The sequence below is a fragment of the Bidens hawaiensis genome, unplaced genomic scaffold (assembly GCF_021521415.1).
Source record: "Bidens hawaiensis isolate Kalapana, Puna unplaced genomic scaffold, B.hawaiensis_p1.1 tig00000904_1, whole genome shotgun sequence".
In the NCBI taxonomy this organism is placed as follows: Eukaryota; Viridiplantae; Streptophyta; class Magnoliopsida; order Asterales; family Asteraceae; genus Bidens; species Bidens hawaiensis.
In genome coordinates, this window is record NW_027491052.1 from 4625665 (window position 1) to 4650472 (window position 24808).

Here is a 24808-nt window from a genome sequence, read left to right on the forward strand (position 1 = left end):
CATATGCTAGTCTATTTAGATTATATGCCAGTCCTTAGTAGTATCTCATTGTATGTATAATTTGTCTGAGTTGCTAAAATTTGTGACATGACATGCTGATATAGGCCACAAAAAAAATTTAATAATGTCATCAAATGTAATTTGGGGATATGCATGCTTATTAAACGTTTCATATATGTTGAGTTTTTTATTACTTACATAATTTAAACTAGGATAGACCCTGTGTGATACACGAGTGGTTAAGAAAAACATAATAAAAAAGTTAAATTTAATAATATACATAATAGCATACCTTATGGATTAATAAGATATAAATAATGTCAAACAAAATTTTACAATTCATAAATTTCTAAAAGCCTCTTTAAATACAACATTGGATAGTGACCCATGTGATTAGGAGACATGTTAAGATCATTATATTTAAACATATTCAAAAGATAACTTGTAACATACTATTATGATATTTAACGAAAGTTGTTTGTAACAGATACCTGTTCTTTACGAGACGGGTTAGCATACCGTGACTTAAACCATTCAGGTGTGATCTGGTTTTTAGCAGCACCCTTGTACCTGAGAATACATTTGCTTTCCGCTGTTGTGTAACAATAAGATTTCAGGGCTAAAAAGTAGCCCTCTTTGATCCTGTCTTCTAGCTTAAACATACCTAAGACCGAAGAAGATATCAATCCATTTGGGAGCGGCTGTCCTAGCACAACCGAGTCAATATCAGCGAAAAGAACAACGAAACTTTACGACAACTTTTTCGTACACGTTCACTTGCATCACATACACAAGTGCTCTCTGAACCATGCAATAAGGTCACCCATCACACGGCTCATTGATCTTTTGGGGGAACCGTATGTTCGAACAGGCCTGGAAAAAGAGGTAAGGTCTCGCTTTCCTTTTCCACTCAAGTGTACGGCATCTGCCGTGCTTAGGCCCCTTCTTCCCTTCCCTAATAAAAGAGTCCACCTCCTGCCTTAGTAGTCTCAAAGAAGGTGTGCGAGCCTGCCCCTATAATATTTCTATAACTTATTTATTGGAATTTCCAAATATAGCATAATTGATTGGCTTGATAAAAATAAGAAACTATTCACATGTCATATACGTGGCATCCTTAGAACGATGTCATATAGAAAAATCATAAATTTTTAATATTATAGTTAGATCAGATTAGATTAGAATGTAACATTTGTAATACTCGGTGGTCCTGCTAATATAAAAAAATCTTACTTTACTTAAAACACATCATGTGCCATATAAATTAATTTCAATTTCATTCATCGTCTCTCTTAAACCTAAATAAATCCTATTTCTTCTTCTTCTTCTTCTTCCACTTTGGTTCGACCGTTCACGTTCTCTTCGATTCGATCCCTAGGGTTTTCAGCCATCCAATTTCCCAAAGGCAAATCAACAATGGGCAAGAAAGAAGAAGAATCCAGACGAAGAAGGAAGAGAATCACCGACTCCGAATATTCCGATTCCGATTCTTCTCCCCAACGACGACGTCGTTCTAGACCAGAATCGCCGCAGTAGCAAACGCAGCCGCCGTCGGTACTCCGGTTCCGAACATTCCGACGATTCCGATGACCGATCCAGCAAGCGAAAGAAGAAGTCGTCGTCGTCTAGGTCTTCGACTAAGAAGAAGGTTAGCGAAGAGGAGATTGCTGAGTATTTAGCCAAAAAAGCACAGAAAAAGGTACCAATTATTATACGATTATTATTGATTAATAATAGTGTTTAGTGAATAGGCTTTATTAAAATTTCGTTTTGTTTAGACGATGAAAGTAGCTAAGAAGTTGAAGTCTCAGAATGCTTATGGTTACGCCAACGACTCGAATCCCTTTGGTGATTCCAATCTCAATGAAAAGTAAGTTAGTTACTTAGTTAGTTAGTTGTTACTTTCTTTATATATATATATATATATATATATATATATATTTATATTTATGTTGATTTTTATTTGTATGCATTTAAGTAGGATAGATGATTCATAATGAGGGGCTTTTTAATATGGCTCAGCACGAATGATAACAGAAACCACTAGTACGCGTATTGTACAATTCTGTTCGTTAGGCGCTGTTTTAGAACTATTCTTGTAGGTCTTTTATGCTAGCAACTATGTTAACATGCGGCTTTAAAAACTGTTAATTGGATTTAGGTGGTTTAGTCACCTTTTTAGTACTTTAAGTTCTTGTATAAGATACATTTTAAGGTTATGTCAACGTATGAGGACGACATTTATTCAAGCAATTGATTATTCCAAACGAGTAGTTTTGTTGTTTGATTGATAGGATTACTCCCAACAAAGGTTGAAATCACTCCATCCAAGTTGATAAACTTTGTAATATTTGCTTAGGTTTTGAGTGGTTTTATCTGATATTTAGGTGTTAATTATAGTGATTGAGGGCAGTTAACACCTAGGCAGTTTAGAAGAAGGCCCTTACTAATTGAAACAACATAGAGATTCTTAAGGCCTAGGTGGCTTTTTTAACTGATTTTAAGAAGGAATATATAGTACACATGTGTTGGACAGAGGATGTTGGTAATCAGTTAGTTAATTAGATATCTCAAATTGTGAGAAAAATTTAGATGATATGCTCGTTTTGTGAAGTTTATACTTTTCTTATTGGAAATTTTTCATTTTTATGAGTTTTTTTTCTTGCATTAACATGTGCATTTAATCAATTCCAGTATGCATTTGTGATGAGAAAAGTAGGAAGGGTTTGTATAAACCTTCATTGAGTTGGCCTTTAAGAAACCATAACAGTTTAACACTCTCAAGCCCTTTATACTAAACACTTTCCAACATTTTATGCGGCTGAATCCATTGCTATTTAATATCTTTTAGTACAAAATACAAACACGAGTTAAAAATCTAGTGATTATATTCTAAATAAAATCTTTTGTGTTTTTGTAATTGGAGCTCACTGTTCCAATTTTTTTGGTTACTGTTATTTTTTCATAGTAGCATTTGAAATTAAAATCTTATCAGTTTTCGCAAGTTGTTATACTTTCTTTTGCTGTGATGCTTTGTTACAGTTTAGTTTGCTCTGAAATGTAGGATAGAATTTGATGGCGTATATTGTAATGTTTCTTCTTGGCCTTATCTGTTAGTGAACTATTTAAAAATACGTGTCACCATTGTAAGATCTTTTTTGAAGACAGTCTTTAAACTTTAAGTTATCATACTCAAATACTTGTAATTTTCAGGTTTGTGTGGAGAAAAAAGATAGAGAAAGATGTTATTCAAGGAGTTCCACTTGATGCCTTTTCTGTTAAAGCAGAAAAGAAGAGACAAAGAGAAAGAATGGTATGTAATGTTTAAGTTTCAAGTTGAATCATTTACACAACACTTAATGTTATATTTATATCTTCACATAATACTGCAGGCTGAAATTGAAAAGGTTAAAAAGAGAAGGGAAGAAAGAGCCATTGAAAAAGCACAACATGAAGAGGAGATGGTAAGTTTGATTTGTATAACTATAATTGCAATTAGAAAATCCATAGTATCAATTGATAATATTCTGATCCTCATTGTTTTGCAGGCCTTGCTTGCAAGAGAACGTGCTCGAGCTGAGTTTCAAGACTGGGAAAAGAAAGAAGAAGAGGTAAGAGGGCTTTCTTTTTCTTGTGTTTTCAAATTTGATATTGTAAGTGCTAACTAACATGTGGTGTTTCAACAGTTCCATTTTGATCAAAGCAAAGTTCGATCCGGAATACGGTTACGTGAAGGGCGTATTTAGCCAATCGATGTACTATCTAAACATCTTGAGCCTTCTGATGAATTTGATGTAGAGCTTGAGGAGCCATACATGGTACTTAAGGTATCTACATTTTATAGTCGCTTCCCTGTTTTAAATCAAAGGTGATGTTCATGGTTTCTCACAAATCTATTTTGGAATAATATAGGGTTTGACTGTTAAGGAGATGGAAGAGCTCCAAGAGGACATAAAAATGCATATTGATTTGGATAGAGGCACACCCACACACATTCAATATTGGGAGGTACACAATTTTTTTCTTATATCATAAAATTGTTTTTTTAAATAATATCATGCTTATAATCATAGTTTTTTTTTTCATATATCATAAAATTATTTTTTTTAAATAATATCATGTTTGTAATCATATTGCTTGCGTGTACATAGGCTCTTGAGGTGGTCTGTGATTGGGAGTTAGCGGCGGCCCGCAAAAAGGACACACTGGACCGGGCTAAAGTGAGGGGTGAAGCACCGCCTGCAGAGATAGTTGCTGAAGAACGTGGTTTGCATTCAAGTATCGAGACAGACGTGAAGAAACTTTTAGAAGGAAAATCATTTGCTGAACTTGAAAACCTTCACGCCCAAATCGAGTCTGAGATGCGTTCGGGGAAAGCTAAGGTTGTTGAGTACTGGGAAGCTGTTCTTAAACGCATTCACATCTATAAAGCTAAGGTATTGTTATTATACTATTTCCAATTTACACATTGTTTATTGTTTTTTAATACAAAATTGGATTAAATTTTTTGGCGGTGTGTGCATGCAGGCTTGCTTAAAGGAAATCCATAATAAGATGTTGCGTAAGCATTTAGAACGTCTTGAGCAACCAGACGGGAGTCACAACTTTAATATGGAAAGAGACAAAACTGCTTCACCGAAAGTTGACCAAGAATTTGACTATGTTCTGGAAGGTGATGAAGTCAGTGAAGAAATACCAAGGGGCTAGCAGCAAGTAACAGAGGAGGAACAAGCGGGTTCGTTTTCACCAGAATTGTTGCACGGCGATGAAGACGAAGACGCCATAGACCCTGAAGAGGACAGGGCTATTTTGGTAATTAATATTCCCCTTCCACACTATCTTGGTTATTGGGCTGTAAACTAGACGAGTTGAGCCAGGTTGGGCTTGGGCTTAAATTTAAACTAGCCATTGGCTCAGCTCGTTTATATTTATAAGCTGAAAGGTTGAGCTCAAGCGTGGCTCGTCAATTTTCAATACACATATTAATATATATAATAGATAAATAAATTATTATTTGACATACACAATAAAAAATTTATAAAGTAGAGAATTTATAACATTGTATGCATTATTTTTATTTTTATCTAAAGATTATGAGGCAGATTCAAAATATTTTCGTGTATTTTTTTTGTTTTTTTTTCCCAATAATTTTTATATGTTATTACTTTTATATACTAGAGATTAGGGTTTAATTTAAACGAGCCGATTGAACAATCCAACAAGCCATGACTTGAGCCAACCCTTACTCAGGCTCGGGTCGTTTACAAGCACTTTTTTTTTTGTGCCAAGCTTTTTTCGAGCGAGCCATGAGCTTTTTGAACAACCCTAGGTGGTTAATGAAGGTAGGTAAAGTTTGCTAAATTTTGTGTAATGAAACAGGAAATGAGACGTGTACAAGTAGTGGAACAACAACAGAAAAAGCTTCAAGATGCAATAGCTTTGCCACCACCCGAGGATAATTTGGAGACGCGGGCCATGAAGGCCATGGGAGCAATGGATAATGATGAAGTATTTGGAAACTCAGATGAAGTCAACGTTGACTCACAAGTATACTGGTGGCATGACAAATACCGGCCTAGAAAACCAAAATATTTCAACCGTGTGCACACCGGATACGAGTGGAACAAATACAACCAAACACATTATGATCATGACAACCCGCCTCCAAAAATTGTGCAAGGGTACAAATTTAATATATTCTATCCCGATCTTGTTGACAAAACGAAAGCTCCGGTTTATACAATCGAGAAGGATGGAGACAGTACTGAAACATGCATCATTCGGTTTCATGCGGGCCCACCTTATGAGGATATTGTAAGTATTATAGTTAGACACTTCTTTTAATTGACCATATTTTGACGATTTATTTGTAACAGGCGTTTCGCATAGTTAACAAGGAATGGGAGTATTCGCACAAGAAGGGATTCAAGTGCACGTTTGAACGTGGGATCTTGCATGTTTATTTCAACTTCAAGCGATACAGGTATCGTAGATGAGTGTGGTCAATGTGCTTCTAGTTAACAAGGAATGGGAGTATTCGCACAAAAAGGGATTTAAGTGCATGTTTGAACGTGTGATCTTGCGTGTTTATTTCAACTTCAAACGATACAGGCATCGTAGATGAGTGTGGTCAATGGTGCTTCTTTGACTTGTAACTTGAGTCTGGATAAATTGTACCTTTATCTATATACATAAGACATATAACATGCCGGATGCTTTTCTTTGCACCTTTATTTCTTTGTTTTGTTACATTTTGGTACCACTAAGCTTGTTTCTTAGTCTTGAAGCACAATTCTGACTAATCAAAACCATAAGTAGTGTAATGTAATAACATTCATAAACTAAATATATAAAAAAAAGTTATACCTGCAGATATCTCGAGACCAAATTGTTTACGGTAGAAGAAATTAAGATATTTGTATTAGAACTAAGAATCAGAATGTGATAAATAAATGCAAGCATAATTAACTAATTTCGCCGTCTGAATCCAAATTAAATTTATTGAACCTCAATCACATTACTCAATTAGTTGGTTTAACTGATTTCAAGTTACTAGTGTCTTAAAGTTGAGAGGCATTCGGAAGTGATATGGTCACTGAAGTTGAGAGCGAAGACGAACCCCTATTATGGACGTACGCAAAGTGCCCTTGGTTTATAAAATCTCTTTTATATTAACTATAAACCATATTTTATACACAAAACACCTTAATCCATTTAAAACTAGAAGATTTGTAATGTAAAATTCATCGATCCATGGGAAATGGTCCCTGTAATGTTAAAATATATTTATTTTATCAATGCTATCGTGCTTTCATCCAACTATTTTGTTCATAATTCCTATAGTTCTTCATTTCTGTTCCCTAAGTCACACAGAAAAAGAGGTATGCATGTGGTTCATACATAAATATGAACACAAACAAAGAAAAAAAAAGCTAGCCTTACCAGCAGAAGTTATTTATGGGTGGTTACAGTATGAACATAATTGCAGACTTGATATCAGACGCAACTGGTTGAGGCTTGGAGAGAGAAAATGGGAAAATACGGCCAGAAATAGAGCGAAAAATATTTAAGGAGAAAAGTAGAAGTCAAGCTAGGATAAATCTTATCAGAAATCCAATGCTTTCCCATCAAACTAACAAACTTTTGAAACTAGAGACAATGAGATGCTATTGAAAAAAAAAATGTTTTAAATGCGTTGCTAATTACCGACGAAATTTGTTGTCAAGAATATGCTACCGGTGATACGTTTTGTTTTTTTATTTTGAATGGCATGCTAGCGGTGATACTCATTTGTTTGCTAGCGTAATAGGCTTAACCTAAGATATAATATATATATAATGATTTAATCATGTTTGATCCAAAGAAAGGAAAAAAAAACGTTATCTTACCGTACGTATCTAGACATAAATTTTGAAAATGCATGTGTATGAGTGTGAATGAAATAAAGGAATCTGTTGAACTACAAACCAGATCCGAAAATAGGCCCTACATGTTGTATCCGATCCAACATTTGCCACCGGCGGAATATATGCATGCATCTTTAATAATAATTACAAGACATGGTACATGTACACCACATGTACCTCATCAGTCATCACACATATAAATATTTACCCATGTTTAGACTTTAAACCCATCACACAAACACAAACACAAACACAAACACAAACACAAACACAAAACATATCAATTAGTTTTAAATCAATATTCAACAATGGAAAAGTTTTTAACAACCTCTGCTGATGTTAACAAGGTTTGGAGAAGAAAAACATATGAAGTTAGTACAGTTGAAGGCAGTAGCGATAGACGAAGGAATATGAAGAAGGTTAGGTTTGGAGAGAGTCACAGCCGGTTATCAAAGATCAAGAAGCTGTTTAACATGGGTTCGGATGAGCCGGCCAAGAAGGTTAGCAGCGGCTTTCAGAGCCGACTGCTTCTTGAAATTCATAAGAACACTTCTGCGTCTCATGAACTAGGTTCTATGTAAACATTGTACAGTTGTTCGGTCGGTCGCTTAATTGTTAAAGGATCGTGTTTTCTGTTTTGTTTTATAAAACAGCATGATGTTGTTTGAGATTTAGGTGATGACCGTGTCGTACCGATTATGCAAAAACCTAATTTTACCTATAGACAGGGTAAGTCAGGTATCGAATCCAGAGGAGCATGTGGTCAGTGTCATACGTTTGTTCGTTTATTTAACTATATTTATGAAACAATTATGAAGATTTGTCAAAAGTGCCGATCACATTAGCAATTGGATTGGTTTAATAATAAATGACTAGCTTAAGCAAAAATTCAATCAAACAAAACAAATCACACCCTCGAATCCAAGTAAGCAATAAACAGTATTCTCATGCAACATAACAGATTAATTATCCTAAGTCAACTAAAGATTGTTTAACAAGCTAAACCGTAGGCATCCACAATCGCTAACACACGGCACTGGTTATCAAACGGTCCCTGGCAGTGTGACTCAACTAAGGGCAATTGTATGCTTTCTTGTAATTAACTAGTCAACACAACCCTACGAGCAATTATTATAGCAACCGGCAAACTAATCGTTCTGATCGACAAAAACCTAAACCGACTGAATGCACAACAATACTAAACATCAATACTCGTAGATTAACAAAAGACAATTACAATTAGTTGTTCTAATACATGAAGAAAATACTGAAAAATTACAAACTTTACATCCCGGGAATGACTAAAGAGGATTCAGCCGCTCATGATCTTCGATTAGTCTTCGGCTATTGATTCAGGATGATGAACTACGAATCCCGAGGTGATCGGAGCTGATCCGGGGCTCCCGGAATCGCCCCTTGTCGTCCCAAAGCGGCTGGAAGTCGTTCTCTTTGATTAGGGTTTGTAAAATAGAAGATATAAATCAAAACCCATTTTTCCCCGTTTTTTAGGCCCGTCGCGTAGCGCGATGGCCATATACCCATACTATCGCGCTACGCGATGGAAGATGACCTCATTTTTGGATTCCTCTCGTTGAGAAACCCAAAATTCATATATTATGGGTTCCGTAACTCATTTTCTAACCCAGGATATGCTCGTTTTACTTCTTGGTCGCTTTTCGTCAACCTATCTTGTTCAGTTTTAGCATCGGCTTTAGGTTTCTCATCTAAACTCATCCCGAATCCTTCTAACACTTCCCAAGACTTCAACTTATGCTCTGGTGTTCCCGATATATCATTCCATGCTCGTACAAGTCTCCAATTTAGCATCTTTAATGATCAATGACCTGAAATACAAAAGCACGTATGAAGTACCAAAGTTCTAACTGAACAAAACTACATAATTAACACACTAATATATATAAAAAATACCCGAACATCACTAGGCAATCCTGATTAGATCACCTATTGCTTCATGTAACAAGATGTTTTCAGTTTTCATTTTTCATAAGAAAACTTGTATTGTTAGTATACATATTATGTCGGTGGATTTAATAAAGCTTTTAAACTATATTTTAAATTTAATAAATTCTTTTCTTATATAGTTCAAGATTATTGACTTCTTGTAATTGCTCGTTTAAAACATGTAACACATGCCCTTAAGAAGATCAATCCAAGTTTTCAACATATTTAGATGGGAAAAGTGATTTAGAGTTGGCATTGATGAATAAATTGGGAAAAGGATAGGAAAATATGATGTCAAATAAAAGATACTATATGCACACCCCACATATTAAGATCATGGAAAGGATTTTGTGGAATAAATCTAAATCTATATCAAGAACACTAATTATAATAATCATAACTTAAAACAAAACCAACCACCGAAATTGGTGACTAAACCATAATCTACATCAAGAACACTAATCACAACTTCAAGCAAAGTGTGTAGATTTGATATAGATTAAGGTTTAGTCACCAGCGAAAGTATTATTCAAGTCATCGGAACTCGCTGAAGTCAAAGCTTTGTAATTATTATTATTATTTTACATCACTAATTGCAAGTTTCATATATGCAATTCTCAAATCCCTGTGCAATTTTAATATAATACAAACTTTGCAACTTTGGTTTTTTTTTTGAATAGAGCAAACACGGGTATAGTTGTCATTCAACATCAAACCCTCACTATCCTCTTTTATTTGTGGTTCAATCTTCGTCCCCAACAAACCCTAAAACATAAAAATGAAAGAACAAAAAACAAAAACTGTCATATAACCATTTCCTTGGGATGAGACGGAGTGAAAGAGAGAAAAATGAGTGATTGTGATGTTTATGTGGAGTTAAGAAAGGTTAAAGTATATCTCATGGCCTGATAGTCATAACACTCAGCTAAGTAGCTAACGTGCTATACTGTTATGTAACATTCTTTTTTTTTACTTTTGTTTTGTTGGTGTTCTTCACATTTTATGTTTTAGAGTTTGTTGATGCTGGGGATGAAGATTGAACCCAAATATAAAAGAGGAGAATGGCGGTTTGATGTTAAATGACGGTTATACCCTTGCTCTTTACTCTAGTACCAAAAGACTAACGAAATGCTTGCAAGTTGTAAGTTTGTACTATATATCTTTACAAACCAAACAAATATTGTTAGAAACAATGATCAAACAATCTAACGTTCTAAATACAGAAATAACTACCTAATAACAGATTCTGGATCATCGATTGTCAAACGAGAATTGTCAGATGAAGACTCGACCATGTCGGTTTGGGTAACGGAATCCTCTCGAGCCCGAAAAAATGCGTACGGTCCCCAACCTTCACATGTATTCAAAATTGCATACATAAAAAACAAAAATGTGTAAAATAATAATGATAATAACAATAATAATTAGCACGTTCGACGAGTTGCGGTTAAGGTCATACCTTCGGCATGATAGGGTGGTGCGAAAAACTGCAAATAGCAAAACATGGCCATGGTCATACCTACAAAGAATAATATGCAAATGCTAAGTTCTCCGAACGATGTAATAAGTGCCTGATTGGTGTGAATCCAGCTTCCACCAGTTAGCAGAGTTTTTTTTAACAGGTCTTCATGGTAATAAAGGAAAAAAGTTCTCCAAACGAGTGTGAATTTACCTATTAGACCTCCAGCAAAGACGTCTTGCCAATGATGCCAATAGTCGTCTACACGAGAAATGCCAACAAGTGATGCTACAAGTAGAGGCAAAAAGACTATGCATAGCTTTGCCACATGGCCTTTACGGTCAAATACTCTTACTTTTCCCGATAGATAGAGAGACAAGAATCCAAGGCCTGAGAAAGACCCTGCAATAAATTCATAAAATTTAGTAAATTAATGGTTTGACTATTTTTCTTGGTATGAATCTTGAATTGTATAATACTAGAGATGTCAGTTTAGACCCATTTAGTTATGAAAATGGTCAAGTTGGGTTATGTCTAGACGGCAAAAAAGATGATGATTTTCGACACATATAGAAGCAACTGTATTTGACCCCCTTTACCGGGCAGCCCGTCTTACCACTTCTAATTTTTATCTTTAGTAACTAAATTGTTGACTATTTTTCTTGATTTGACTGAACTATGAATCTTGAAGTATATAATACTAGAGATGACCCCGTTTAGTGTATATTTAATGCGTAAAACCTCATATAAAATTTTATTAAAAAAACTAGAGCCTTTTTAAAATAATATAACCTTTAATCATAATTGACATGTTAAATAACGACTTAAGAAAGAACTAAAATTTGGATAAAAGTTTTATGGGTCAACCCAAATTCACCTGTTTAGTGATTAAATTCGTGTTATGTTTAATTTATAACATAGGTAACAGTTTCGACCCATTTAGTTTGTATCTAATGCAAAAACCTTATAATAATTAGTATTTTTTAAAATAATATAACTTTTAATCATAGTTGACAGAGTTATTAATCATTTAACAAGAAAAAAACATAAATTTAGATAAAAGTGGTATAACTCAACCCAACTTGACCCGCTTTGACCAAAACAAAAAAACAACCGCATTTGATCCGTTTACCGGGCAGCCCGTCTTACCAGACTAATATCATAGTACTGTAGTTGATTGTATATATATATATATAAATATTATCTGTATATCTATTTACTTTTGAGTTGGGGGTCTCGCCGGAAGCAACCTCTCTATCTTTAGGGATAGAGGTAAGGTGTGCCTACATCCCACCCTCCCCAGACCCTACTTATGATAGCCTAGGCTATTTGTGATGGGAAATACTGGGTATGTTTGATTGATTGATTGATTTGATCCGTTTACCGACACGCCCATGCTACCACTTCTAATTATACCGTAAGCATTTTGACGGAAATAAATAATCATGTAGAATGTGTTGCTCACATGAAGCATGTCCACTCGGGAAACTTTTATGGCCTTCTCTTACAACCTTGCTATCACCATGACATATAACGTTTCCCAATTGATCATAAAGCTGAAGAAAACAACATGATCCTAGTAAAAAAAAAACATTCAAGTATTTCAAAAAAACAAAACAAATGAAACAAAGCAACAATCAAAAGCAGCATACATCTTTTCCATCTGGAAAACAGCGCCAGAAGAAGTCGGGCCGAGGCCTGCCAACTGCATCCTTTATAGCATTTGTTATGACCCCGGTTAACATAACTGAAAACAAAAGCCCTGTGGTAACAAACAATAATTATTCAAAATTTCAAATCCTTTAAACCAGTGGCATTTATGGAAAGGGTTAAAGATTTAGTCTACCTAATATGGCATGATGAAGATCATAAACATCTCTTCTATAATAATAGAAGACCATAAAGATAGCCATTGGAAGCAATACGGCATATACGCGAACAGCCCACATCGGAACGGTGTTATCCTTCAGCGGGTACTTAAGATCAGCCATCATGTCTTTTCCAACATAACGGTAGAACGGATGGATGCGGTTTAAAGCGAACATTGTAAGCGCCAATAATACAAGAATGAACCAATCAGTGACGTGGGTCTTTGCCAATACAAGCCCATGTGAGGTGACAGTATGAGTTAGCAATCTACGAGTCTGTATTGAAATAGTAGTTTTTCTTTGTTAGTTAGGGGTAGAAAGTAAGTAGAAAAAGATAAGATAAGATGCCTTTTTGTTGTGATCTACTAAGGGAGAATAGAGGTTGCTTGATGAATCCTGTACAAGTAAACCCTAAATAATCAGTCTAATTGAATCAATAATACATCCAAACATCATTAGACAAGTTTTGAAAGTGAAATTGAGGTATTACTTTACTTTCTAATCTGTAATTTCAACATCAAATATGTATACAATTGAAATGTAAAGATAATAAGGAACAGAAGAAGTAACTAACTAACCAGAGGGGAATTAATATTATTCCGAAAAGTGAAAAGGGATCTGAGATTCCATGAAGAAGAAGAAGAAGGCATGATCGATGAATTACGAATTATGAAATGAAGGCTGCCATTGAATCAGATTTCACCATCACCACAGCTGCCGCTGGAACTATAATATTAATAACTCATTCTTTATTTTAACTCACCACATGTAGTATTTAGATTTGGTTGAATAACAAGTAGGTACGGTTGGGTCGGATTTAGCTCCAGCTGTTGTCTATGAAATTCATATCTTACGTATCTGGTGCGGGTCATAGTGCCGTGCAACCTAAAATCGGTTATTTGAATATACTATTTTCGGGTATTGAAAAAAACCCTATTTGCAGGGGGGTTTTATGGTTATATTTTGGTATAGATTGGATTTTTTGAGTAGTAGCACTTATTTGGGGTATTTTTTTTCAGGTATTTTTCGGGTAATTTCGGGTACAGATCAGGTATTTAAAAAACCCGGTTCTGGTTTTCGGGTATTACTGGGTACAGTTTCGGGTTTTGTACTAAAATGCATGCCCTATCTGTACCATACTATTAAGGCCAGGTATTAAAAACCGGCATATAAAAAACCCTTTTCAGTTCAAAAGTAAAGCAATTCAATCGATAATCATCATGACATGTTGGTGTTTTTGAAAGACAGGGAATGGAATACTGTTTGACAATTAAAGAGTATCCATTGATAGAATAAAGAAAGACATCAAGAGTTTGAGCTTTCTTTGGCTGAAGCATATAGAGAAACTATTGGAATAGTCGGTGTTCATTTTCGTTTGGGTAATGAAAGTAATAGTATGCATATGTAATTGGGTGCAATTGTTGTTTAAGTCTATCTTCTTGCTAGTCTTTCTGTGTCACTAATATAATCGATCATTCAAAAAAAAGTAAACTAACTTCGTAATCTTGGGGAGAGAGAGAGAAGTAAATTATGTCTTTTCATCTCATTACTGTTATGTAAAGGCTTCTTTTAGGTACTTGTTTCAAAATTCAACACAGTTTTCATTTTAAACCGTCTAATATGTTAGTGACTTCATGAAAAAGTTCACAACTTTGTAGTCTTGTAAGATGTTATTTCTGGGTCAACTAATCTCATAATATGCTTGAGATACTTGAAATTTTCATGTTTTAGGAGGTAAAATATTGACAAAACGAGCATGGTTGATCGTGGATCGATTGCGAGAACAACCATGGAGGCTCACTTTAAGAAAATTGATGTTTCATTATATTTAACTTCCAAAACTTTAAACATCCTCTTACACACTAATATTACAAGTTTTAAGTGTTAGTAGCTACATGGGATAAGCCTTTGGTAACCTCTACCCCATTAGAGAAGTCGAAATAGTGGCCTCTAGTTCCATTAGACAGAAAATGGTGGCTTCAATCAATCTTAGAAAGAAGATTGCAAAGGTTACCTGAACTTCTTGATTAACATTCGCTATCTCAACTTTAAAACTATTATTGTTGACAATAAAAGACCAACCTCCTTTTTTTTTTCTTTTTTTGAAATAATGGGTCGGACTTTGATGGTTTTTGAAATGTCAATTTTCAGCCAGAAACTTATTCACTCAATAAGTGTTCAACTACAAACAATCATGATCATGATCCAATAAACCACATTTAACACCAAATCATAAAACAACAAGAAAAAAACACACAGGTGAATCATATCTTCTCCAAAGCCTGAAGAACATCAGCTTCCAGATCCTCATAGTCTTCCACACCGAAGCTGAAGCGAACCAGATTATCCAATATCCCATATTTAGCCCTCTTTGATTGGCTAAGATCCCTGTTCACAAGAACAATATCCAAATTAAACACTGTTACACAAATTCAATAGAATATGACAAAAAACTGACCAGTAAGACATAATGGCTGGCTGGTCCACAATGCTTTCACAGCCACCAAAAGATGGTGCAATATATGGAATCTTTAGAGAATCAACAAACTTAATGGTGGTCTCTAAGTCGCCATCAACCTATAAGTAACACAAAAACGGTTAACTAACTTCAGAAAGCAGCAAGGTTAAACAGAAAGCAATAAAGACTAGAGTTGACCTCAAAGCTGACAACACCACCAAAACCAGTCATCTGTTTCTTTGCAAGTTCATGCTCGGGATGACTTTTCAAGCCTGGATAATAGACACGTTTCACCTGTAAAATTATCATTAAAAATTCTCATCATTAGATCATGTTACATCCGTTTTATTTATAAATAATTATTTATAAATAAGTTGAATCTGGTTATGCTTTAACTCTAACCAATAAATCAGGCAATCGAATATCATGTAAAAGTCAAACTGGCTGAATGAGTCAAAGTTTTCTTCAAATGTATTACTAACGCACAAAAGCCTCTGAGACGTCTTATTTTGTAGCTTGTGACTATTTATCTCATATTTTGAGAAAAATACTATTAATGAGTAAATATATAAAATGTTTTAAGGGTAAAAATGGGTGGAATATGTAAAGTTTTTTTAAAAAAAGGGTAAAATGTCATATTATGAATTCCAACTTAAGTACCTTAGGATGTGCCTCTAAAAGTCCGGCCATCCTCTGCGCAGTGGAATTCTGCTGCTGTACACGTAGCTTCAGCGTTTTCATGCCTCGAATGATTAGATACGCCGCATTCTGACATATCACATATATATTCAAATTTAATATCAAACAAGATGGTATTAGTAACAAAAAACCAGATAAGCACGATACTTACAGGATTAAGAGTGCCACCTAACACATGATGCACATTACGAACTTGTGATACTATTTCAGTAGAACCACTAATGCAGCCTGCAAGCACCTAAACAACAAAAAGCAAATGCTAGATTATTATTGTCTTCTTGATGCTAGTAAAAATTAGATTAGTTATAAAATAAACGCTTACATCATTGTGACCACCGAGATATTTAGTTGCAGAGTGTAGAATGATGTCAGCACCGAGTGCAAGTGCCTTCTGGTTTAAAGGTGTAGCAAATGTTCCATCAATGCAAACCACAGCTCCTTTAGCATGGCACATCTTTGATACTAACTCAATGTCAACACATCTTAGAAACGGGTTCGTTGGTGACTCAGTGAAGAAAAGACTAACCTAAAATATTAAACCATGTTATACATTAACACCTTTTTAATCAAACACACAGCAGATATAAAGATTGAATCAAAGTTGTATTAATATTTTAATACTGACTTTGTGGTTATCAAGTGCATGTTCAAGTCCAGCAATATCGGCAGGGTCAATAACTGTAGCCTGCATTTCAAGAAAAATAAGTCCATTTAAGCAATTTACAGCTATAGTATAGAAGTGTATAATAATAAGAAAAAGACAACTACAAAACATCAACGTTTACATAAAATTGCAGGTTTCATCTTTCAACTTAAAAATCACGCTGAACATCCTTTATGTTAACACTTTGTTAAAAAAGTATGTCCTTCACACTTACTGCTGTTAAAAACTTTAGTTTACTTTGAGAATGAAAAGTTTACCTTTGCCCCTGAAGGATCCTTTATGTTAAAAAGAGCGTCCTTCACACTTACTGCTGTTAATAACTTTAGTTACTTTTTGAGAATGGCAAGTTTACCTTTGCCCCTAAAGGACCAAATCTGTATTTATCATAATTGTTCTTTTCATTTATGTAAAAGAGAAAACGATCAAAGGAAATGAAAACGAAAAGCGAAAACAATTATAAAAATTACACATTTTGGTTCTTTAAAGGATAAGGGTAGAATTGTCACTTTAGAAAGGTAACTGAAAATGAAGAATGAAACCTGTAACTTTATATAAATGTAAAGTACATTTTCAGTCATTTTGTCTAAGAATAAACATGGATCGCGTGCCGTACCGTGATCCCCATCTTGGGAAGAAACGTCTCAATGAAAATCCTAGTTTTTCTGTAACAATCAGTGGTAGTGATGATGTGGCCGCCAGCTGGAACAAGGGCTAGCATCATAACAGTGCTTGCACACATTCCAGAAGCCAATATCAAGGTTGACTCAGATCCCTCAAGCTGACTGTTTCACAAATCATGGTTATAGTTTTCGCTCAATAGCATAAAATTTGATCAATGGGATGATAATAATAATAATACCTTATCTTGTTCTCCAAAACCTCAGTAGTAGGATTCCCATATCGCCCATACTCAAAGCTAATGCTACGTTTTTCCTGGTCAAAGATCAATGATTCAAAATATTAACTTACTACAATAATGAGTTTTTTTTCCAATAAAGGTGTGGTTACAAAAAATATTTACCATTTTGGAGTACTTTGAAAAGTATTTACGAAAATGGTGTAGTTTAAGATACTTATATTCTTTATTAATTAATATTTTTCATCAACAGCAATCCTCTATTAATTACCTGAAAATATAACAAAAAAAAAACATCTTTTTTTTTTCCTGTTTTCATGGCGGCAACCATGAATAACTGGTTAAGTTTCTCACTTGAACCGCAATGCCAGCAACAAATGGTTGATTCACAATCATTCATGGTTGATAACTAATATCTTCAACTCCGATAGCATCTCAGGCACCGGAGAATGCTTTGATGATTGTGAATCAACCATTTGTTGTTAGCCTTGCGGTGAGTGTGAGAAACTTGACCAATTATTCATGGATGCCGCTATGAAACAGCAAAAAAAAATGCTTTTTTTTTGTTTTTTTTCAGGTAATTAATTGGGGATTGTTTATTAACAAAGGGAGACACTGATTGATGAAAAACATTAATAAGGTATTTAAATATCTTAAACTACACCATTTTGGTAAATACTTTTCAAAGCACACCAAAATGGTAAATATGTTTTTGTAATTACACCTTTTTTTTTGGGGGGGGGGGGGGGTAATATAAGAAAAGTAATGTGACATGAATAATCAAATGCATAAAGTCAAATTCAGATTTCAGGGACAACAAAGTTATCTTAATCCAGCTTAATCAAAACTCACTCACTAAATTAGCATACAACATAAAAATTAAGGCTTGAGTGCTTGACAACTAAAAAGATCTTGAAATAAAATTATATATAATATTTTAAAAGAAAAAACTTGGTGTAGTGTATACCTTGAAATCAATGAGGTCAATAGTTTTCTTGAAAAAATATGCAGATGTATTAACCACAGGTGTAGTTATTGCATCAGTAACAATGCCCCTACCCAATCTTTCACCTAACAATATCAGATCATGTTTCATTCAGTATCATAAACACAAATTGCAATTGAATTAGCAGATCACATAATAACTAAAATACTATTCAGTCGATATCGGTGCTATAGCAGTTATCGAACCTCTAGCAGAATACCAGTACCGAGATATTGACTGATACTTGATCGATATATCAACGATGATACTTGATCGATAATATATCACCGATTTTCCCGATATCAGTTTTTTAAGTCTTAGTTAGTTCCTACTTGTTACAATTGTTAGTGTTTTGTAAGTTGCAAAAGATTAGTTAGTTAATGGTAGGAGACTGTAGTAAATTGTTAGTATTAAACTGCTAGATGTATAAATTCAGCATGATATTAAAATAACCGATATCCGATAGCTACACTACACAACAATAAACAGATCTAAGTGTTGAGATAAAGAAGCAAACATACATACCAGCATGAATTGCAACGCTACCATCACCGTTCAAAAAAGAAGCCTCATGAATAATATTATTATTATTATCCACAGACTCAAACTGTACAAATTTGCTATCAATATTGTTGTTATTATTAATAATAATATTATTATCCACAACAACGTCTTCACCCGCAGCGATGGGGACGGAGACGGCGGCATCAACCGCCGCCGCCGAAAGAGGAGGCTGGTTGTTGGACCATGAGGCGGCAACAATCTGAGCAACACCGATGTTGCTGCAGTTCCTTCTGGCCTTGTTGCTGAGCTGTCGGACGAAATTCGACGGGAACCTGAGGATCAAAGAGGACATGCCGAACGGTTGTTTGCCGGAGAAACGGGCGTCGTCAGGGCGGGGAATGGCGCCGGAGATGCCGGAATCGGAACGGCATTCGAAAGGAAATGAAACCCTAGGTGTGCAGCTGGACATGGCCATGTTAATTGGGAGAGAGGTTAGACTGCTGCAATGAATCTCAGTGGATGATATGATCTGAAATGAAATGAAATGAAATGAATTGAATTATATTTAGGAGGGGGGGGGGGGGGGGGCTGTTTTTATAGGCAATAATAATAATAATAATAATAATAATAATAATAATAATAATGAACAGATTCCATGGATCGACGCCGAAAGGGGCCATTATTATTATTGGGTCAACAGCCAACTTTTCTCTCTTTTTATTATCTCTTTTTTATTTTTCATCAACTTTCATTTTGTATCAGGGCGTAACCGAGCCGAGTCGAGTCGAGTCAGTGTAGATTTGAACTCGAGCTCGAATGTAAACGAGACAGTTTGGCTTAGCTTAAGGTCGAACTTGAAGTTAAACGAGGTTTAATAGGAAGGGATTATGAATGAGATTCATCATCGTCATCGTACTCGGTGTATCCCACCAATAGAAAAGCTATGGTAGGGTCTGCGGAGGGTAAGATGTAGACAACCTTACCTCTACTCCATAGGAATAGAGAGGCTGCTTCCAGTGAGACCCCCGGCTCGAATGAATGAGATTCAATCAGGTTTAATTAACAGGCTATAAGAACATTCTCAATCAATTCCCTAAAAATACGTGAGAAATATTTGCAAATTATATGATATGGCTATGAGTGGTTGTGAGTATATGAGAAAGAAAATGTTATATCAGGAAGTTAAATTTAGGGTTTCACTGTTCATAACGTATAATCTTTTAATATTTTCTGAAAGTGGATGTGAGTAGATGAGAGAAAATATATAATGATAAATGTATAAAAATTTTATTTAACTGAACATGAGAGAGAAAATACAGTGATTTTTAGTGTAATTATATAATATATGGTAGGAAATAGGTTGGGAATGCTCTAAGTATTTTTTAAATGGCATCTTCCAAATTCCGCTCCATTTTATCAATTCGTCTATAAGATAGAAAGGGATTATGAGGTTCGTAAAAGTGTCCTCGATAAAGTTTGCCTCACTATCCCACTCAGAGATGTGGAATTTGCCTAAGATGTCCCTTTGAACACCCTTGGGTATTGTTTGGTATGCAAGAATGAAGGGCGAAATGGAATGACTCATTGTGAGGGAATGGAGAAAAGTGTGTTTGGTTGATCAAAGGAATAGAATGACCCATTACCTAGTCAATTTCATTCCCTCTAAAATACCCCAATTTCATTCCATCCATACCCCATGTTTTTTTTTCATTTCATTCCCTCCTTCATCCTACATCACCTCCACCACCCTCCCAACACCACCACCCACCACCATCAACACCCACCACCACCACCAACCACCACAACCGTCGCCACCAAACACCACCATTGTCGTCCACCACCGCTATTACCGCCACCAACCGTTGCCATCAGTGTCAGCCGCCCACCATCGCCACCTATCTGCCACCACCATCAACCATCGCTCACGCCCCTCACCACCACCACCACCACCACCCGCCGCCCACCGTCACCGCTACCTACCACCGCCACTGCCACCACCGCCTACCACCACCACCACCCACCTCCAACCACCATTATCTCACGTCGCCCCACCACCACCCGCCACCACCAACCACCATCACTGCCCACCAATGCCACGACCACCACATACCTCCCACCACCACCGCCACTCACTACCATTTTAGTTTTATTTTTTCTTTTTTTCCTACCTACCAAACAACACAAAGAAATCATTTATTGCATTTACATGTAGTAACCAAACATCTTATTAGAATGGTAATAACACATTTCATTCCTTTGTCCATTCCATTACCACGTCCATTCTATTCCATCATCAATTCCATTACCTCATACTAAACAGATCCTTGGAGACTCACCATCCTTGATGAGGTTTATCCCGCCATCCCAAACGACACATGGGTGGTGCTGATACATGTTGTAACACCCTGCCTCACATAACTTTGGCAAAACAAATTTTTACATCTTAACTTCTAAGTAGCTAAGTGATATGGGTACCTTCATAATTAGTTAGTCTATTTGGCGTTCAAGCATAATATTAACTATACCTACTTATAAGATACCACGTTTATATGATTATCCCATGTTATAATTCAGAATATGGTAACTGTAAACTGCTAAAGACGTTGATAAAGTGTAGTTAGTTGTTTACTTTATTTCGCATGCCCCCTAAACATCTCCTGCAACAAGTCATTTTAGTATTCTACCCACCAAATAGAATGGTTAAGTAATCAAAGAAAAGTTATTCCTACATAACTTAAGAATTTTAAAACCTTGACCTTTTTACTTGCAGTCTGCAACTACCCATATTGGCATTCCTGCTTTTGCTCTCATTCACAGTTTAAGTATGGGCATTTAGGGATGCCTGAATCTCTTAAACTATCAATCTAATACCAAGAATCTCTTATGTCTATGCCCTATGTACGAATTGTCTAGCGTGTTACAACAGTATTCGCCTTGCTATTATTGGAGAGCTTTTTGTACCGCTAAAAACGTTATTTAATTCTTGTTACTTATTTTTTAGATGAACCAAATTATTGCTAAAACAATTCATTGTAAAAAGTTCTCCTGTAAAACTTATTTCCCCATAATTTCGTCGTCACGGGGAGCAGATTTAGCATATCTTTCGTTGTTTCCCATCAAATCTGCAGTTTTGCAAAGCTACACAATATAAGAAGATGATTTATTGATTCTGAAATAATTCCCCAGCTAACGAACTTGTTGTCTGACATCTTCACATCCACCTTTCTAACACTTCTCTTACGGGGATTTTACCTAAATCTGCTCTCCATTCAAAGAATTAACTTATGTTGGGATCTATTCTATTCAAAGAACGCATATCACTATTTGCAGCAAACAAGGTTCTTTCCTATACTTCTTTCAGGGGGTGAATAGAAAACGTACCCAAGGCATCCAATAGAAATTCCATTTATCAACACGATATGTTAACATACTTTTATATACTTCATGTTTGCACTAATGCAATTCCTTATTTTCCAATTCCCTTGCTATATTTCTTTTCAATCCCTATCGACCTCTTCATTTTCTTGACTATATAATTGACTCGGAAACCCAAATTTCCTTTCTGGTTCCAAAAGAAAAGGATGTGGTAATTAAATTTTACACTATAACTTTTGTGGCGTGAGATGTTGCTGCCAAGGGCGTTAAAGTTTATGTGGATTCGTTAAGACGCTTTAACACCACTCTGGCCAAACATTAAGGGTTTTTAAAACGTGGACAGGTTAATGTGTTAACGATCGTGAAAGAGGGATATGTGAGTGGAGCATTAAATGTAAAAATGGGCGTTTAGGGTGCTAAAGTATTTCCTTGGTTGAAATGGGGCGTTAAAGATGGGTGAAATGGGAATGTAGAGTTAATGATGTGAATGTATACTTTATCACCTTATAACTTTTAGAAGTTGTATTTGAGTTATATAATTTTAATTTTGAGACATCTATTACTACTTCTATTAACTATTTAATAATTTAATATTTTTTCATTCAACCCGTGTAATACACAACACGAATTTCTAACCTAGTACAATAATAAGTTACTAAATTTGTTGTTTTTGTTAGCATATCACACATGTTTTTATAAAAAAAAAAAATAACATACAAACAATGAAGTTAATAGAAAATGCTAAACATAAATAAAATACAATAAACAATAAAATTATCATATATTATTAACTAGTTGTACATTTTATATTATAATTATAAAAGTAAAAAAGTAAACACTATTGTAAAAATCACAAATTAGTAAAAGAAATTTTGTACATTTGATGTTGTATTAGTTAGTTTACCTTGTTTATCATAAATCCTAATTAGTGGGATTTCAAAATCAAATCCCTTAAATTGATTTGTATATAACTTTTGAAAACATTTATCAAAAATAAGTTTTATAAGTTTAAGACTTCCGATAATAGATATCTTTAAAACAATTTAAGTTAAATTGTTATATCTATTTAGTTATTTTTGCTCTTAAAACTAGTATATTTAATAGTTATTCGTTAACAAATAATTTGTAATGAATGATTTTAAGGGTTTGTTGGTTTTAAATGACGAGGATTAATCGTTAATGTGAAAGTGACAAATGACAAAATATTATAGGTGTTTATTAGAGAGTATAGATAGATATAAAAAAAATTCATATATATTAATTTGTGGTCTTTGCAGATTTTATTTCTATTAGATATTATATTTAATAATAATAGTGTTTTTTATGTTTTTCTCTTAATATATTAAATTTTTTTAATTTTAAATACTACATTAAAATTATTATAGAATTTTAATAAATCAAGCATGTAAAAGACGAGCTAGAAACATTATTAAAGTGTAGATGCTGTTATATGTGTTTGTTTGCATGTGATAAAATGGAACATAAATGAGAAGAAAACAAAACCTGAAGTATATACATTGTGATTTAATATATGACTATCGGATGCATAAAACATAAAATAAAGATTTGAGGCATATGGAACTGACTCGGTACTAGTAGTGAAAAATATCGAAAAGATTTGTATTGAAATCATTAAATTAAATACCGATTTCGTTACTGATATTTAGATGGTATCGGTTCTGTAATAACTGATGAACACTCTATTCAGAGAGAGAGAGAGACTATTCTTTACAAATGACACATGACGAGGCAGTCCGTTAATATTAATGGTCGTTAGCCTTAGTACCCAATGCTGCTATAAAAGGAAAACACAAAACCCTAAATTATTACTTTTAAACATTAGTACATGAACACGTTATATTCCATAAAACAACATGACTATTTGTTGACTGCTTGTGTAATTAACTCTTTACCAATTTACACACATTATGACAACTATAGGCATCCTTATCCACCCTAAAATCCAATAAAAATATGGCTTTTGTTTAAATAATAAAATTGCTAAATCCTAAGGGTCGGCATGGGATGCTGGGGTTACTAAGTGATGAGTGAGTGTCCTCGACATAACATTTTGTATTATTAGTTGATTAAAATAAGGTTTTGCTTTTCTTAAAGTTTATATAGTCATTAGATATTAGATATGCATCATGGATTTACTTTCAAAAGCATATGAATAAGTCATATTAGCTATCATAATAGATTTTCATCTACAGTTTAAACACATTCATTTCTTGAAAAACTAAACATATGTACATAAACATGTAATTTATAAATAAGTGGTATCAACTATCAATTTGGTTACAAGCATTCACAACTTTTACTTTCATGGGCAATACCAGTAACAAAATCGACACCGGTTCCCTTTGATTAACTCGATTTTCCTCATAATGATGATTATGAACTAAATGGGGAAGCATACAACCGAAAATCGAGTAGAAATCAAATACAAATCAATTCTAAATTTATAATCATTATGCTATTTGGATTATCCTTGGTAAGGAAAATGAAAGTTAAGATTGCTATTTATCAAATCATTGGTATTAATTCTCTTCGACCATTTGATTATAATTTG

At 34.6% G+C, this 24808-nt stretch overlaps 2 protein-coding genes and 1 pseudogene across 3 annotated transcripts; 1 reads left to right on the plus strand and 2 right to left on the minus strand.

The window, feature by feature from the left end:
- The first annotated feature begins 1416 nt into the window (after nt 1–1416).
- On the plus strand, nt 1417–6009 carry LOC143545722 (splicing factor Cactin-like; annotated as a pseudogene). Its single transcript, XR_013137483.1, has 11 exons — nt 1417–1699; nt 1779–1870; nt 3214–3313; nt 3393–3464; nt 3549–3611; nt 3687–3827; nt 3913–4008; nt 4152–4436; nt 4528–4812; nt 5380–5814; nt 5877–6009. The product of XR_013137483.1 is annotated as a splicing factor Cactin-like (transcript).
- A 4443-nt stretch (nt 6010–10452) lies between these two features.
- On the minus strand, nt 10453–12952 carry LOC143546573 (putative lipid phosphate phosphatase 3, chloroplastic). Its single transcript, XM_077038221.1, has 6 exons — nt 12674–12952; nt 12480–12589; nt 12293–12383; nt 11041–11229; nt 10828–10887; nt 10453–10719 (listed from the first exon to the last, which is right to left on the minus strand). Exons 1-6 carry the CDS (start codon nt 12870–12872, stop codon nt 10598–10600), a joined length of 771 nt encoding a protein of 256 aa, XP_076894336.1. The 5' UTR covers nt 12873–12952; the 3' UTR covers nt 10453–10597.
- Nucleotides 12953–14864: 1912 nt separating this feature from the next.
- LOC143546562 (cystathionine gamma-synthase 1, chloroplastic-like) lies at nt 14865–19371 on the minus strand. Its single transcript, XM_077038213.1, has 11 exons — nt 18883–19371; nt 18340–18443; nt 17376–17449; nt 17130–17298; nt 16478–16537; nt 16175–16378; nt 16004–16090; nt 15814–15921; nt 15352–15447; nt 15154–15272; nt 14865–15083 (listed from the first exon to the last, which is right to left on the minus strand). Exons 1-11 carry the CDS (start codon nt 19334–19336, stop codon nt 14960–14962), a joined length of 1599 nt encoding a protein of 532 aa, XP_076894328.1. The 5' UTR covers nt 19337–19371; the 3' UTR covers nt 14865–14959.
- Between the last annotated feature and the right edge of the window lie 5437 nt (nt 19372–24808).

Excerpts from the sequence above, each read along its gene's own strand:
- LOC143546562 (XM_077038213.1), bottom strand. The coding sequence starts at position 19,336 with ATGGCCATGTCCAGCTGCACACCTAGGGTTTCATTTCCTTTCGAATGC. Across the intron at positions 16,538-17,129 it reads TTCCCAAGATGGGGATCACG|GCTACAGTTATTGACCCTGC; the intron begins GTACGGCACGCG and ends CTTGAAATGCAG. Across the intron at positions 16,379-16,477 it reads ATGCACTTGATAACCACAAA|GTTAGTCTTTTCTTCACTGA; the intron begins GTCAGTATTAAA and ends TTAATATTTTAG.
- LOC143546573 (XM_077038221.1), bottom strand. The coding sequence starts at position 12,872 with ATGTTCGCTTTAAACCGCATCCATCCGTTCTACCGTTATGTTGGAAAA. Across the intron at positions 12,384-12,479 it reads GTTTTCCAGATGGAAAAGAT|CTTTATGATCAATTGGGAAA; the intron begins GTATGCTGCTTT and ends TGTTTTCTTCAG. Across the intron at positions 11,230-12,292 it reads CCCGAGTGGACATGCTTCAT|GGTCTTTCTCAGGCCTTGGA; the intron begins GTGAGCAACACA and ends AATTTATTGCAG.